This window comes from Rissa tridactyla, chromosome 8, assembly GCF_028500815.1.
Source record: "Rissa tridactyla isolate bRisTri1 chromosome 8, bRisTri1.patW.cur.20221130, whole genome shotgun sequence".
NCBI classification, from domain to species: Eukaryota; Metazoa; Chordata; class Aves; order Charadriiformes; family Laridae; genus Rissa; species Rissa tridactyla.
Window position 1 is genome coordinate 6,250,076 of NC_071473.1, and position 16,047 is coordinate 6,266,122.

Sequence of the window (16,047 nt, forward strand, 5' to 3'; positions counted from 1 at the left end):
GCCGGCGTTGCCCTATCCAACGTGCCCTCGGGGCGAATCCGCGCTCTGATTGGCGGCTGCCGCCGTGCGGTGGCGAGGGGCGGGCTTTTCCCCCGCTACCGCCCCGGGTTTCCCTTCGCGATGGGGGGACCCGCCTCCTCATTGGCTGCTGCCGTTGCCCCGGCGACGGGACGACGCGGCGCGGCCCAGCCGGGAGCCATGGCTGACTCTGCGGGAGGCCCCGGCGCCATGGCCCAGCCCAGGGTCCTGCTGACCAAGGAGCCGGCGCCACAGACGGTGCCCGCTTCCGACCTACCCATGAAGGTGTACGAGGTGGGGCTGAACACGGGGACCGACTCCTCCAGTGGCCTGGCCACTGCTGGCTTCCGCACTGCCAAGTACCTGCCCGCCGAGTGGCACCTGCACAACTCTGAGCTGTACCACAAAGCCTTCGCCGGCTGCGAGCAGGCCGAGCATGGCCGGGCAGAGGCCAAGGAGCTGGCTGAGTATGCTGCTGCTGCCGCCCAGCGTGCCCAGCAGGACTCCACGGCCGCTGTGAGCCAGCGCCTGCAAGACATACACTTCTGGAAGGCTGAGCTCCAGAGGGAGATTCAGGACCTTGATGCTGAGACCTGCCTGCTGGCAGCCCAGAAGCTGCGGCTGGAAAGGGCGCTCGATGCCACCGAGGTGCCCTATGCCATTGCCACCGATAACCTGCAGTGTCGGGAAAGGAGGCAAGCCCCAGACCTGGTCTCTGATGAGGTGGAGAGAGAATTGCTGAAGGTGAGCAGGACGTTAGGATGTTAAGCGTTGTTGGCAGCCCTCTCGTAGCGCTGCCTTAGTCTCTAAAATGGTTAAAAGCTTGATCAGTAGGTGGTAACTGCAGCTCGTGAAAGTATCTTCTGGCAGTGCACAGAGGCCTAGTGCCCCTTCCTGGCAGCCTGGACTCGTATGTCACTCCTAGATTTAAGAAGGATTGTTTAAAATTCTTCCTCTGTTTAAAAAGTATTTAAAATCACGAGTATGACTAGAGGAGGCCAGATCCCCTCTCTCAGACCAGATCAAAACAAAATCAAAACAGGTTTCCTGAACCAAGATGGGCACCCTATTCTGGCATTAAAATTCTTCCAGCCTCTAGTTGGCTTAAAGTCCCCTCATCTCTGCAGGTTACACTTTAAAAATGCAGTACCCCATGAGCAGACTATTCGTGACCAGTGAAATACTCCTTGCCTGTTTCCATGCTCAGGCGGTCCAAATCTGGCAGTCTCTGCCATTAGCTTTTACTACGGAGTCTGATGCTGTAGTCTTGCCAAGGTTTACAACAAGGTGGTGATCCAACACTGAACTACAGTGTCTCAACACAAACCATCATTTTAAATGTCCTGCAGGACAGCAGCACGGCTCTCTGAACTGTACAATGTAGTCGTGCGACGCCTGCATGAGATGACAGCTCCAGGCAAGCAGGGGGGCACAGACAGATGGTATTTCTGACAGTGTGACTTCAACAAGCCCGAGACTCCTGAAATTTGCTTGATCCTTTTCCTCGCAGAGAGGACTCTTTACTTTACACTTTGTTATCTGTCACTGAGATCCAGCATTGCACGGACATTGCCTTCAAACCTAATGTAATTATTTTGGCTGCACGTGTTACAGAGAACAGATTCTGCGTTATTTTTCATTCTGGAATGGTGCGTATTCTAGTGTCCCACAAATAAATTAATGATTATTTGCCTGCAGCCTCCAATATACTGTGAAAGTTGATTCATGATGAGTTACTGATTAAACCAGATGATTAATATTTGTTGTTAGAAAAATATTGGAGAGACTTATATAGTTGATGGGATGATAGTATTTAGCAATATTTTTAATAGGAATTGTGTACAATTGCTGAATTGTAATCAATATTTAAGAGGTTGTTCCAGTCAAAAATATAAACATGTGAGAGTTAGTGTACAGGATATTTCAGTGTGTGAATTCTTGTGAGATTTAGATTACAGAAAATAAATTATTTTCATTGGCCACTGATGTTTTAGAGAAGTCTGTGAAATGTACAATTTACATTTTCTGTCAGGATCTCTCTCCTGTATTTCTTTTCTCCTGAATTCAGAGAATAGTTTGTTCCTTGCTCAGAAGTCCATCTGCTGCTGCTGCTGCTAATTCTTCACCTGAAATTGTGGTTCTCTGCATGTGACGACAGACCGTCAACAGCCAAGCGGGATGTCATCAAAAAAGAATGATGTGAGTTCAGATGAGGCGTGTATACCAGCAGCAGATGGACTCTTGAGAAATGAAGATTTTGTTGCCATGCCAATGACCTTTGCAGTGCAGAAGGAAGACTACATAATATCAGAGGAAATCCTTCCCATTTTCACAGAGGAATAGATTTTATGGCATGAATGTTTGCAAATAGCTTTTAAATAGAAAATAGCCGGCAAATAGCTTTGCCGTCTCTTTAAGATGCAATATACTCCATACCCCTTTCACTGCAAGAAATCAGATGGTACGTTGTATTTCTTCGGTTCTCCAAAACCAACTAATAATTCTTGATGCTTGGAGCTGCTCTGCCATGAATTCTGACTGTTCACTGCGCAGATTTCCAAGTTAATGGCCCAGTTCACTGGTAGCTCTGTGTTACGACATTTGCTTACTTGGAGGACTTATGCAAATTTTATCACTAAAGCACTGACATACTTTTTCTGAATGTTGCTTACTTGTCCAGTCACTTTCTAATCTTAACTCTCTTAAGAAATTCAAGGGAGATCAGGAGTAATTTATTCTCTTCCCATGCGAAAACTGAGAAAAAGAAGAAATAGTTTCCACAAGTCAGCTGTGTGAGGAAACAGACATTATTTTCCTTGCAGTTTTAATTACACAGTTAATTGATATTCTAGGGCATTGTCCTTCCTTTGAAATTATTCCTCTCCTACTAGCAGCCCAGGCTCGCGCTGGTATCATTCTCTGGTATCTTTGCCATGTTCCTGCCAGCTCCCATGGACAGGAGCATGGGGGAACCTGCAAGTGGGGGAAGAGCGTATCTGGACAAGGGACTGCCTTTCACATAGTCACGGAAAAGCTTTTCATAGGACATAGCTTTTGTTCCTGCTTTCAACTTTCTGCAGCAATGAAGAAATTTTCCAGTTCCCGGAGCAGCCTGCTAAGATAACCACCTTTCAGCAGCCCCTTGGCAGATGACATTTAAAGAGACAACATCAAACACAAGCAGTTTTGAATCTCTGGATGTAATTGCACTTTTATTATCTGGTCAGTAGGAATCACTTCAGATGATTCACAAAGAAAACAGAACTATCTCTGACGAAGGCTTTATGCATCCAGATAAGATTTGGGGTTTTCCTATTTTTTGACAAAACATCTATTTTTTTTAAGGAGTCTGGGCTCCAACTCATCTCTCCTATTTGCTTTGCAGCATGGAATCGTGTTTAGTTCATCTGTTGTGATACCACCATTAATAAGGGAGACCTCATTGCCCTCTACAACCACCTGAAAGGAGGTTGCAGAGAGGTGGGTGTTGGCCTCTTCTCCCAGGTGAATAAGGACAGGACCAGAGGAAATGGTCTGAAGCTGCGGCAGGGGAGGTTTAGATTAGATATTAGGAAGAATTACTTTACTGAAAGAGTGGTCAGGCACTGGAACAGCCTGCCCAGGGAGGTGGGTGAGTCACCATCCCTAGAGGTATTTAAGAAACGTGTAGATTTGGCACTTCAGGGCGTGCTCTAGTGGCAGAGATTGTAGGGGTTTTTTTGTGTGCGTATGGTTGGACTCGATGATCTCAAAGGTCCTTTCAACCATGAAGATTCTATGATTCTGTGATTCTATCTAGCTACTGCTGGAATGAGGGATGAGGGTATTTAAGTGAAAGCTCCTCACATGCATAGTAAAATCAGCTGTTACTCACAAGTTCATTGACTCCACTTAACAGCATATTAATCTTTTCTTTATGCAGTTCTGGTTAAGAAAGAGAAGCTGAAGGACACAATTGTTTTTTTCCAATAAAGAAGGATCTTTGATGACTAAAAAGAAGATATAATCTCTCAAGTAGAATAATTTTATTTATTTGCGCTGCTGCATTGAAAATAACTGAATGCAGAAAAAGCAGTACATGCATCTGTTTTGTGTGAGGTTTGACTTTCCTAACCTGTATGACATCTCCTCTGAATCCCCTTTGCATCAGTTTAATGACAGTTTAGTATGTTTATGTGCACACATTTAATATTGAAAACGTAAGCCCTAGCAAAGGACTTGCCACATGGTGCTATACTGTAAATAGATTATGTTTCAACTGCATATATTCTGCATTTCAAGGTTATTTCTGCATGTCCGGTGTCCAGATTCATTAACAGAGATACGACTGTGGCATAAGCAGATGTACTTGTATTTATGCCTTTTTTTTACCCTAGAACTGTATTTGACTCAGAGTGTTGATTTGTGGTGTGTTTGCTTCAACAATGAAGTCAGCCCCAGCTATTCCCCGATGCTGAAGACAAAGGCATTAGCCAAGATCCTGTCAACTGTGTAAAATTAAAGTTTAAAAAAGTGGAAAACTATACATATGTATGTATTCCTGCTAGCTGCAATAATGGGGCAAGGAAAACAACAGAATACCGTTTCCAAACACTGTGATCTGTAGTTTCGCCAAGTGAACCAGTGCAGAATAGGGCAGTCCCGTACATAGACAACTCAGTTAAGAGTGCGGTGCTTATTTTCAACATCTGCAGATGGTCGATTTTGAAATGACTCTTGGAGACCATCAGGGAAAAGGCCACTCACAGAGATGAGATTCTGAAGACTGTTACCTGCTTTCACTCCCAGCTGTAATGAATAACAGTCTTCCCGTTACATGCTGTTTGGGGGTCTAAATCTGGTGAGATCTGTAAGCTAACTTGCTTTTATTTGCTGTGCTGATGTGTGGACATCTGGTGTCATGTTGTTACTGATGGATGGATGCAGCTGGATTTGTAATCAAGGGCGACTGCACAGCCTCTCTCACGGGGTTCTACCAGTTCCTCTTAGCTGCTCTCGCACTGTGTTATTCTGGCCCTGGGCGCTGTATTTAGACATTCCTGACATCTGCAAGTCACTGATGTAAAAAGACAGGCTGCAAAAAAAAAAAAAAAAGGATTTGTAAATTCATGGAAGGCACAAACATCTGCTCTTAAACATTTTCTTTGCACCATTAGTTACACACTTACAAAGTCGTGAACTGGGATGGTTTTATCACTGGAGTTGAGGAAAATCCAACTTTTGCATCATAAACATTAAATACTGTAATAAAAATAAATGGCATCTAAACTATAAAATGTTCTCTCCCTGTTAATTGACAACCATTTATAACAACAGAGGTTTATTATTGGTATTAACCGTGGAGAAGACAGCTGAAGAGAAGCCAAGATCACTTCAGATTTGACAGTATTTCATTTTAATAGACAGCACATGAAGACATAGATGGGAAAAATAAGGAGAAAAAAAAAGACATTTCATCCACCAAGTCCTCTCATGAACTGAAGAAATGCAAATCTAAGTTAATGTTGTCATCTGAACCAGAGATGCTACTAGCTACTAAACCTCTTTCACATGCTTTTACTCTCTTAATACAGTCTTGGCCTTCAAATGAATGGCCAGCAGAATTCTGTGGACAGATGAAATAAAGGTCATCCATTCTGCCACTTGGTAGAACCCAGACCTACCCCCAGGATTTTAATGTGGATTCACCCCCATTTTTATGGCTGAAATCACAAAGCCCGGGAGAGGTGTGCTCCCGGTTGCAGCTCTCTCTGCCATAGGTGTTGATGGAATTTACTCTGCAAAGAAAATGTGAAGGAGCAGATAGAGCATTTTGTAAGTCCTCCCCGTGGAGTATGAGATTCCCAGCTCCTGCTCCTCACCAGGTAGCGCTACCTGGCAGACATTCATGCAGAGTGGACCTTCTCCTACGTTGAATCCACGAGCCAGCCACAGCTATGGGTAGGCAACAGGCTGGATTGTCCTGCGATGTCTTAACAGCACAGCTAGGAGCGAGGAACCCAGACGAAAGGATCTTCATCTTCAGCCTAGTGCCACAGCTCCTCCCAGCCACACAATCTGACTTCTTTACTTTTTTAAAAGTTATGAGAAATCATTTAGAAGATAAGCATTGAAAATTCATCATCATTTATCCCTGCTTATTCAGTTTAACTAGTCTTAGACTGGCACTGATTATGAGAACTGTATCTTCAGTTTTAAATGTCATATATGAATGCGTATCTCCTCAATGGGGAATCCATTTTTAAATTTTATTTTAGGTCATTCAGCAAGGGAGTTCTTTATTTTTGCATTATTTCACTCTTTCCGTGTGAGAGACCTTCATTGCTAAAGGAAGACTTTTCTCATTTAAAATTGTGCACATTACTCACAGGAAACTGGTTGTCTCTTTATTTACATGGAAACTGACTACCAAACACAAAATAGTATCAGTAACTACAAATGTAATTTCGAGTGCTGGATCTTTCTAACCCTTTGAAATCCTTTTGAATTTTTACTTTGACAACTCAGCTATTGTAATACTTTCTCCCTGCAGAAAGTCAGTTTTGGTGTTCTCACAGTTTGTAAAAGGATATCTTCAGTTATGTAATTATTTTAATTATTCTCTTTTAGAGCCTCAAAAATAATATTTTCTTTCCAATCATGATTGTCTTTTTCCATTTAGAATAAAATGATTATTTTATGGTCCCTGTTGGTTTCTTACGATGGAGAAACTGACACTGCAGGGACACACGCACTCATTTATTTATCAAAAACAGTACAAGGATAAACGAGCGCCAGCAGTATTCTGGGAATAAAGTTTATTAGTAAGTATATGCTCCCTTAGCTGTCATTGGATGACTGTCATTGATGTAAACCAGCAAAATAATTACGAGATTTTCATATACAAAAGCTCTTTTTCATATCGAGCCTCAAATATTAAATTTCTTTAAAAAAGAAAATGCTTGTGGGACTGGCTTTTATATAATAATATGTAATCACCAGGTCAGTAAAGTCACTTCATAGACCGTTGATAGTTAATCCCTAAAGCAGCGTTATTGCAGTCAGAAATGAGCACCAGTACTTTTTGTTCAACAAGAGATTATTAGAAAGTATGGTCTTTTTTGGTTTGATCACGTTTGTGTTGAAATGAACATTCCTGCTAAAACCAGCTTGAGCTGAAACTTCAGACATCGGATCCCTTATCAAGGTGAGGCAAAGCTTTGTGATTTTGCGGAGTCATGTCTTGCAACCAAGCGGAAATTAACCCCTCGAACAACATTGCATATTTGAGATAATTCTGCAGTCCTTGATACTGTCCATCATCAGCGGCAAAATGAGCTCTGGAATAAATAGATCTAGTAAAAAAATGAAAGCTGTAAGTGTCATTGGGTTTAATATTATGACAGCTTTCCTATACCTGCTGAAGCAGACGGTGACTGTTTAAATCAGAGTTGTAACTTTTATTTTTAGTTAATACAAAGCATTCAAAGGAGTCAGACCAACAGAAGATTATGATACTGCCACTCCTTTCTGTTAAACAGCACCTTGTCACCGTATATTCAGACAAACTGTTTTTGGAGATCTGCAGGAATCTGATGGGAAGCCTCTGCCTTGCAGACAGATAAAACGCTTACTGCAGAACAAGGCAGCTGGCTCTGAAGGTATCTGCAAGGACTCAGCAGGTTCTGGAAGCCAGTGTCTTGCCAGAGGAGCTGATCTGCTGCATCACATCCCTGTGCAAGGCATCAGCCTCTGACCTCTGAGGTTGTGCCTGCGGGACAGAGACTGTCCTGCTCAGGGTTAAAATGGCACTTTGTGTCTGTGTGAGGCAGTGACTCTGGTCTCCTCCTGAGCGTGGTGCTGGTGCCTTTTTTCCCCTACTTCAAGGCTGTGCAAGTAATTCAGATATTCTGTTTAATCTGATAGAACATAGATCTTTTTTTCATAGAATATACACGCAATAGGAAAATAATGAATCCCCAGGCTTTAGAAATATTCAAAGTATTGCTGCTGCCTTAGACTTAGAGCTGAGTTACCTCCATATCTGCTAACTCCTCAGAAGATTTTGTCTTGCAATAATATGGTAAGAGTGGGTGAAGGGTGGAAAACTTAAGTTTTTATCCACAACATTGAAATCAAATTGCTCTGCAGGGTAGCATGTACTGCACTGGATATCACAGAATTCTCAATGTTTTTATCTAGGAAGCTGAACTCATCAGAAATATCCAGGAGCTCTTGAAAAGAACTTTGATGCAAGCTAGCAACCAGATGCGGTAAGACATTTTTCACGATACCTTAACAGCTAATTTATATAGCCAAATAATTCCTGACATACAGGGGCACAGCGCCGAGTGGATATGCTCGTAGCCATGCCAGGTTTATGAGCCACATGAATTTCAGTTAAACCTGAAAAGAGGTATTCAGCGATGAAACGTCATGATTTTCAAGAAGGGTACGGTAAGAGAAGAGCCATACCCTAAAGCCATGCGGTAGACTTTCAGCCCTGATTTCCAGTATGTATATTGGGTTCTCCGATTTTCCAACACTAACCTTGAGTGCATATCTGGATATCACTCTACCTTGTTGCACCTGATGATTTATTTGTAGTATAGAAGCTTTTAAAATAATTTATCTGATCAAAGGACCTTTTCAAGATGAGTTTTTTTGCCACCAGATGTCAGTATGAACTTAAAATATGAAACTTCACTCTATCTTCTGTATCAGTATGAATGTTCGTTGCATTTCAAAAGGAATATTTGCTTTTAATTTATAACAAGCCCTTTGGAAAGATTTTACCCGAATCCTAAGGTGCATCGATATGAAGGAGTTAACTGCCAGAAACCTTGATATTTTAGTTTTTTAATTTTTTTTAATCTGGTCCAATTTGTGCTATTACACCAGATAAAATGAAATATCGTTTTTAGAAAGAATGTCTATAAATGCAGAATAATTTAAAGTAGTTCTGTTATGTCAATTAGAGTATGAGAATAATCTACTGAGTTTAGGCTTCGCTTTTTGTAATTGTTTTAAGGTCGTCTTAGTGCTGTTGTTGGCCAGCACAGTCTTTTTAATTCCTTAGGTGACAGTGACATCTGGTGTTAACAGTTGATAACGACCCGCTGTCTTTTGTAACCTGAAGTCATTCTAATTAATTTGGTGACATGTGACTCATTAAATTGACAACAAAACAGCAGTTTTAACTCTGAATATCATTGTACCTGTTTCTTCCAAGGACAATTTACGCTGTCTACATGCTACAGTCTTTGAAAAGGTAGATAAGAGGGCTCAGAGAATGATACAGGGTCACTTTATGAAGGTCTTAAGTTTGAGTAGGGCTCAATATAGCAGCAAAAGAGGAGGATGGGTCTTCTCTTAGCACTACCTGATGAGTTACCATGGGAAGAGTGTTCTGTTGGGCGAACCTCCCACCTATGCTCCCCATAATAACTGCAGCTGTAGCCGCTACTGAAGAAATCCTCTGTGGTTTAGGATTATTATGTAAAATCCGAAGTCCGACAACTCCATTGTCTCAGGCTGTAAGAGCTCTAAGCCTTCAGCAGGCACAGAACAGCACAGAAGGTCTGGGGTAGTGGTTAACACATTAGGCTTCCTGTCAGAGGCGGATATTTGTGCGAGTGTTTGGTTAGGATTTTCAGGACAAAAATGAAAGTTTATGTTCTCATTGTTCTTTGAAAGACAAAGGCTCAGAGCCTAGCTTCACAAATGTTTGTGATAGTTTTGTTAATTGTATTGTTTTGCACTAACGATGTGTGATACTGATGACTTTTCAGATTAAATCGAGATCACAAAGAGTTTTGTGAAATGGACTGGTCAGACAAAGTTGAAACCTACAACATTGATGATAAATGTGGAAAATACAGTAACCAGAGCACCAACATCCAGTTCCATCCTAGCTCAGTGAAGTTTGAAGAGAGGTGAGCAGTTACTGTCGTTATCCTCCACAAATAATCCTGGCAAGATACAGTACATCCTTTGCATCAGTGAAAGCTGTAACGCTGCTCTGAATTAAAGGTGTTATTGCTGCTGCTTTGAACATACAATGTCATAGCTTTAAAATAGCTATATGGATAGTAAAGGTAGTGCTACCATCTCGGCATGGCACACCACTGATGGCAAAGTTGGTTCACTGTATGCAGACTGAGTTTGTACTAGCTTTTCTCAGAAATAATTTGCTTTATACTTTTAAAACCTGATCTAAATCCTATTAAGACTTACTGTTTGACATCGGCAGGCATGTCATTCTTTCAGGAAAGGCCTGTGCTGCTTCCTCTACACAGAGAGGATTACTATTACTTGCAATAAATCTCACTGCTTCCCCCTCCCCTTCCAGGCAGTGCTCGTATGGCACAGTGTCCCAAGTGCTATGTAGTTCCTTCTGCTGCTCAACATGGCAAAGTGTAAGCGGAGATCTTGTTTCTTTTTGTTTCAAAGTAGACAGAGACTTTAAAGCTTGAATATATTCATGTGTTTATTTGCTGGTAACTTAACTGCTTGTGCTTGCACAAAAAAGTGTATGTATACTTTTTTTGCCTTGGTAGTATTAGCTAAAGATGGAAGAACTTTGGATGATTTTGTGTCATGTATCTGTATCAGAACCCAAAAGATGAACAAGAGTTTATTAATTTTATAAAGGATTAGTCTTCCTCCTTCGTGGTAAGCCTAGACTGCATGCAACAGCAAAAACAAATAGAGGTTGACAACACTTTTGCAGGGAGAGAACCAGCTTCAGATTGTCTTCTTAAGTGCAACTTGAACCAAAGATCCAGGTTGCTATTTGTATACCATTCACCTCTTCTTCCAGTGCCTCAACACCGGAGACATGGGCCAAGTTCAGTCATGACAACATCTACAGGGCAGAACGAGAAAAACTGGCTTCCATCAATCTTCGTGCCTTGATTGACAATATTCTTCGTGACACATCTGAGGACATGAGGAAGCAATGTGCTGCTGTTAATGAGGCTTTCGCCAAACACTGTGAGGAGCTGGACGATACAAAACACGAACTAGAACATCATTTGAAAAAAGTAAGTGTTATTCTTGAAATGCTGGCTACAGTTATGACAGCCTCTTCCGAGAAGCAGAATTATCCTCTAGGAAAAATGTCTTAATCTGTGTCAGATACAGAACGCTATTTCACGTCAGCTTAGTATCTGATAAGAGTTGTTCTATTTCTGTACTTTTATTTTTTCTATATTCTGGCCAAATAGGAGATCGAAACTATGAACCAAGAACCGTCCAAGTGCCAGGTCCTGCATTTCGGTCACAACAACCCCAAGCAACGCTACAGGCTTGGGGAAGAGTGGCTGGAAAGCTGCCCGGCAGAAAAGGACCTGGGGGTGCTGGTGGACGGCCAGCTTAACATGAGCCAGCAGTGTGCCCAGGTGGCCAAGAAGGCCAACAGCATTCTGGCTTGTGTCAGGAACAGCGTGGCCAGCAGGAGCAGGGAAGTGACCATGCCCCTGTACTTGGCACTGGTGAGGTCTCACCTCGAGTGCTGTGTTCAGTTCTGGGCCCCGCTGTACAAGAGGGACATTGAAGTGCTGGAGCGTGTCCAGAGGAGAGCTACCAGGCTGGTGAGGGGTCTGGAGACCAGGTCATATGAGGAGAGGCTGAGGGAGCTGGGCATGTTTAGCTTGGAGAAGAGGAGGCTGAGGGGAGACCTCATTGCCCTCTACAACCACCTGAAAGGAGGTTGCAGAGAGGTGGGTGTTGGCCTCTTCTTCCAGGTGAATAAGGACAGGACCAGAGGAAATGGTCTGAAGCTGCGGCAGGGGAGGTTTAGATTAGATATTAGGAAGAATTACTTTACTGAAAGAGTGGTCAGGCACTGGAACAGCCTGCCCAGGGAGGTGGGTGAGTCACCATCCCTAGAGGTATTTAAGAAACGTGTAGATTTGGCACTTCAGGGCGTGCTCTAGTGGCAGAGACTGTAGGGGGTTTTTGTGTGCGTATGGTTGGACTTGATGATCTCAAAGGTCCTTTCAACCATGAAGATTCTATGATTCTGTGATTCTAACTGGCTCACTGGGACCATGAACAGATGTATAGCACACAGAGAGACAATGTGTATTTTTTTTAAAACAGTTCTTTTTCTTGGGTGTGCTCTTTAGATCCTTAAGGAGATTGGATATCAAGAAGCTAACATTGCTGCTCTCAAACAAGCTATCAAAGACAAAGAAGCCCCGATGAAAGTTGCTCAAACAAGGCTGTATGACAGGTCTTTTAGGCCCAACTTAGACCTCTGCAGAGATGAAGCACAATTCAGGTAAACACAATTAAACAGGTCCTCCAAGGTGTCCATCCTACCCAGAAGTGAGGTTAGACAACTTTTCCAGTTTTTATTAGCAACACACGGCCTCTGGCTTTTATTACTGGGTTTGATTCTGATATAAGTCAGAAATAATTCAATTGACTGAAATCATTGTGCGGAAAATACCGTTTTAACATAATGTATTGACAAATCAAAAATCTATAGACTCGACGCTGCTTTTTTTCTCTATTCTTTCTTCTCTGAACTGTGTGGTTTCTTTTTGATTTAGATGATCCCAGAAAAAACCGACAGCATGTGAATCATTTGCAACCCTTTTGCTGTTAGCAGTTCCCCACAAGGTGGACTATGTGCTGAATGAATTATGCTTCAAGTGCTGAGAATGTAAATAGGCTGCACATATTCATAGTCTGAGACAAGTCCTCAGTACTACCAACCATTGGGCTGGTGGCATTTGATTTTCAGTAATAATCCTCTTTAAAACTGGCGATCAACAAATCCTTTCGAATTAAAGGTCTGAATGTCACATTTGCCAGTTTTGATCTCATTATAAGCTTTGTAATTGATTCTCCTCCTTCACATTTTCCTACCCTTAGGAAAAGTGGGGAATCAGCTTTTGCAGGCTTACAACATCCTTGTAGCAAAGCTGCCTACCATGTAAAGCCAATATGCTGTTCTTTATACAGTGGGGAAGAAGTTATAGTTAATCCAAACGCTTTATACCATCTCAGGCACACTCACTTAAGGTCCTGATTCAGCAAACCATCCCTGTGAAAGCTCTGCAGTATGTACATTGCCTTTAACGGGATTGAGGGACACATGCAAGTCCTTTGCTGAATGGGCACGTGTTTAATTGCCAGATTTACACTGTTTGTAGTTACTCCGTTTGCATAGCACACAGGGATCTTGTTTTCCCAGGAAGTAAATATGTGCCTCCTCTGCAGGTAGATTGCAGTAAAGCACCTAACCTTCACTGACTTTCAGTCGGAATGATGTGCTGCTTTACAAATGGTTCGTTGCTTTTTTAAAATGATGCATTACTGCATCTTTAAAAGCTTATATGGTTTTAAAGTAAAGACTGTTTTCTGATCTCTGGCGCAAGCATCATCTTTAATACTGAAGTTTTATACCAGTGAACAGATATCACAAAACAGGCTTGACAAAATGCTGATCCAGTCGAACTGGGTGATTTACCTAACAATTTTCATCCTATAATTCTTGGTACAAGTGTCCTACAGAGTGGGAGAAGGTGAGGATGGATGGTTCCACTGTGCTCAGTGGCAAAGGACATTCTTGGTACTACCTAAATCACGGGAGACTTCTGTACAGAAGCTGTGAAAGTAACTCTGCTTTTGACCAAGTATCTCCGAGCTCCTTCGTTGTTGAGTATTAGGATTCTATAGCTGTTGATCTTTATTCTCATTACAGTTCGTATGTCTTTTTTGAACACAGACTGGCTTCTACTTATTTTTTTTATTACTTAATGTAATTCTGTTCAGGTTGATCCGTGAAGTTGAAGAACTAACTGAGTCCATTAATTCCCTGAAGAAAAAACTGCTGGAATCTGAACAGGCTCTGAGGAACCTGGAAGACACACGGATGAATTTAGAAAAAGAAATAGCTGTGAAAACAAACAGTATTTTTATCGATAGGCAAAAGTGCATGGCCCAGCGCACTCGCTACCCTGTTGTTGTTAAATTAGCAGGTTACCAGTAGTAATCTCTGTACTAACTATGCGAAGTCTGGAAGAAAAATGAGATCTAGAATCTTTCGTATAAAATACATGGATAATATTATACACAGAAGTACTGTGTTCACTGTTATTTTCCTCTATTTGGTTTAAAATGCATTAGTAATGTATCATGGTGGGCTTTGAGTCGTGCCTTTAAAAGTTCAGTCTGAGTACGGATGTTTATAGTGAGTTTAAAACACAGCTCAAAGGTAATTCATTACATCTAGAGTTTATCTGTATCATATCTACATAATTTGCACAGTATGTGATATTTGGGGTTTTCACCCTAATAAGTGAATATGTTAATATTTATTGTGAGCTATAATAATAATATACAGAAATGTAGGTATAACATTTATAGCTTTCTATCATTTTCGGACAGCCTGAAATGAGAGCAATAAAACTGCTTGTCTGACAGAAGATCACATGATCGGCAAGGAAACAGATGATAGACTTTTAAGCTGCTCAAACATTATTAGTTAAAAAAAAGTTTGCACAGGTTCGATGACAATCTGACTATTGGCAAAAGCACTCCCAGTCCATGACGTCTGCTTATTTAATCTGAAAATGAGTCCACGGGTTTTTAACCTTCAAGTCAATAAATTTAGGTTTTTTGCAGAAAAAAAAATTACCTAAACAGCTTGTGAATAGCAACCGTGACTTTCAACTTAAGCACTTGGGTGTTGAATTGAGCTCTTGATCTGTTCCAGCTATTCCCTGGAAGCAAGGTATGTGTTTGAACTATTACCCGTAATGGAGAACACATCAGATTCATCTACTCCAGTAGAGCCATGTAACAAATGTCATTCATCCGTTAGCTTAGTAGGCCACTTGGTTGAAGAGGTGACATGTGTCAAAAAGGGGGAAAAGATGACATAGAACACAATTCCATTATGGTTTCCTGCATTACGGTCTTTCACTTGTAAAAAGGAGCTGATCAAGGAGGATGAAAAAAAAAAAAAAAGGCAAAACACACACAAAAAACCCCCTAGCCAACGTACATCTGTGAATAGCCCTGCTCTGTTAACCAGAGCAGGAGAGGCCATTAGCCTATCTGTTTTTCTCACAGGCAGCTATTTGTATTATCTTAACTCAGGATGTGCAGAGCACTATTAGGCAATTGCCCTCCTGCTAAAAGCTACTACCAGTTCTTTGAAAACCAGCTGCGTCAGTGAGGGCTTTTGACCCCAGCCTCTATGTTACAGGCTCTGTGTTCGAGAGTTTTGTTTTGCATTTGTAATAGATTTTCTCTTCATGATTATATTTTTATAGTCCAGATGTTGAATCCTTGTTAGAAACGGCGTGTCGATCGAAAAAAATAAATGTGGCTCTATTATGCTTTTCTGTGCACAGAACTTGAAACGGTTACTAAAGATTATTTTTTAGACTGGAAACATTCTCCTTCATTCTGCCTTTCTGAAAACGCTTGCAGCACCTTTCTTCTCGGGAGCGTATTCTAGAGCCTGTTCTTCATGCTCAAACCTTACAGCCTAATCGGTGGATCACACACTTGTATGCAGCTACGTCACTGCACGGCTGTGTTTAAAACTGATTTTAGCTGCACCAGAAGAATAAAACAATTTAAAGGGTGTTCCAATATTCACAGCTGTGGTGTTAAAAGAGTTTTGGTCATTTAGTCCCATCCTCTAGACAGTGCTGCTTGTTTGGTCGCATGTACGTCTCTAGGTGTATGCATAAAACAGAGGGAAAAATAAGACAGTGAACAGGCTTTAGGCTAATGGGAATATTCACAGAAACCTTTCAGAAAGTACAGGAAGGAGCAACATGTTCGGATTTACCTCACTCACCCACTAAAGAAAAAAAAAAGTGGAATCAAAGTGGAATTTCGCTTACGATTATGGCAGACGGGATGAGGAGAATATGCAGTCTCCAGGACCTAAAATTATTTTTTTAATTCAAGAGTTTTGCATTAGAGAGAGGAAAAGAAAAGTGCTGTCATCTTCCCTGAGACTGTGCTGAGCACAAATAACCTTGTGCCCCATATTGGGTTGTAAATGGAGCTTTCCCT

The 16,047-nt window shown here is 41.6% G+C and overlaps 1 protein-coding gene across 1 annotated transcript; it reads left to right on the plus strand.

Moving 5' to 3' along the window:
• The first annotated feature begins 228 nt into the window (after positions 1-228).
• Positions 229-14,002, plus strand: TEKT4 (tektin 4). Its single transcript, XM_054212588.1, has 6 exons — positions 229-762; positions 8,200-8,270; positions 9,789-9,932; positions 10,820-11,042; positions 12,129-12,283; positions 13,786-14,002. The coding sequence occupies exons 1-6, from the start codon at positions 229-231 to the stop codon at positions 14,000-14,002; spliced, it is 1,344 nt and encodes a 447-aa protein (XP_054068563.1).
• Positions 14,003-16,047: the final 2,045 nt, after the last annotated feature.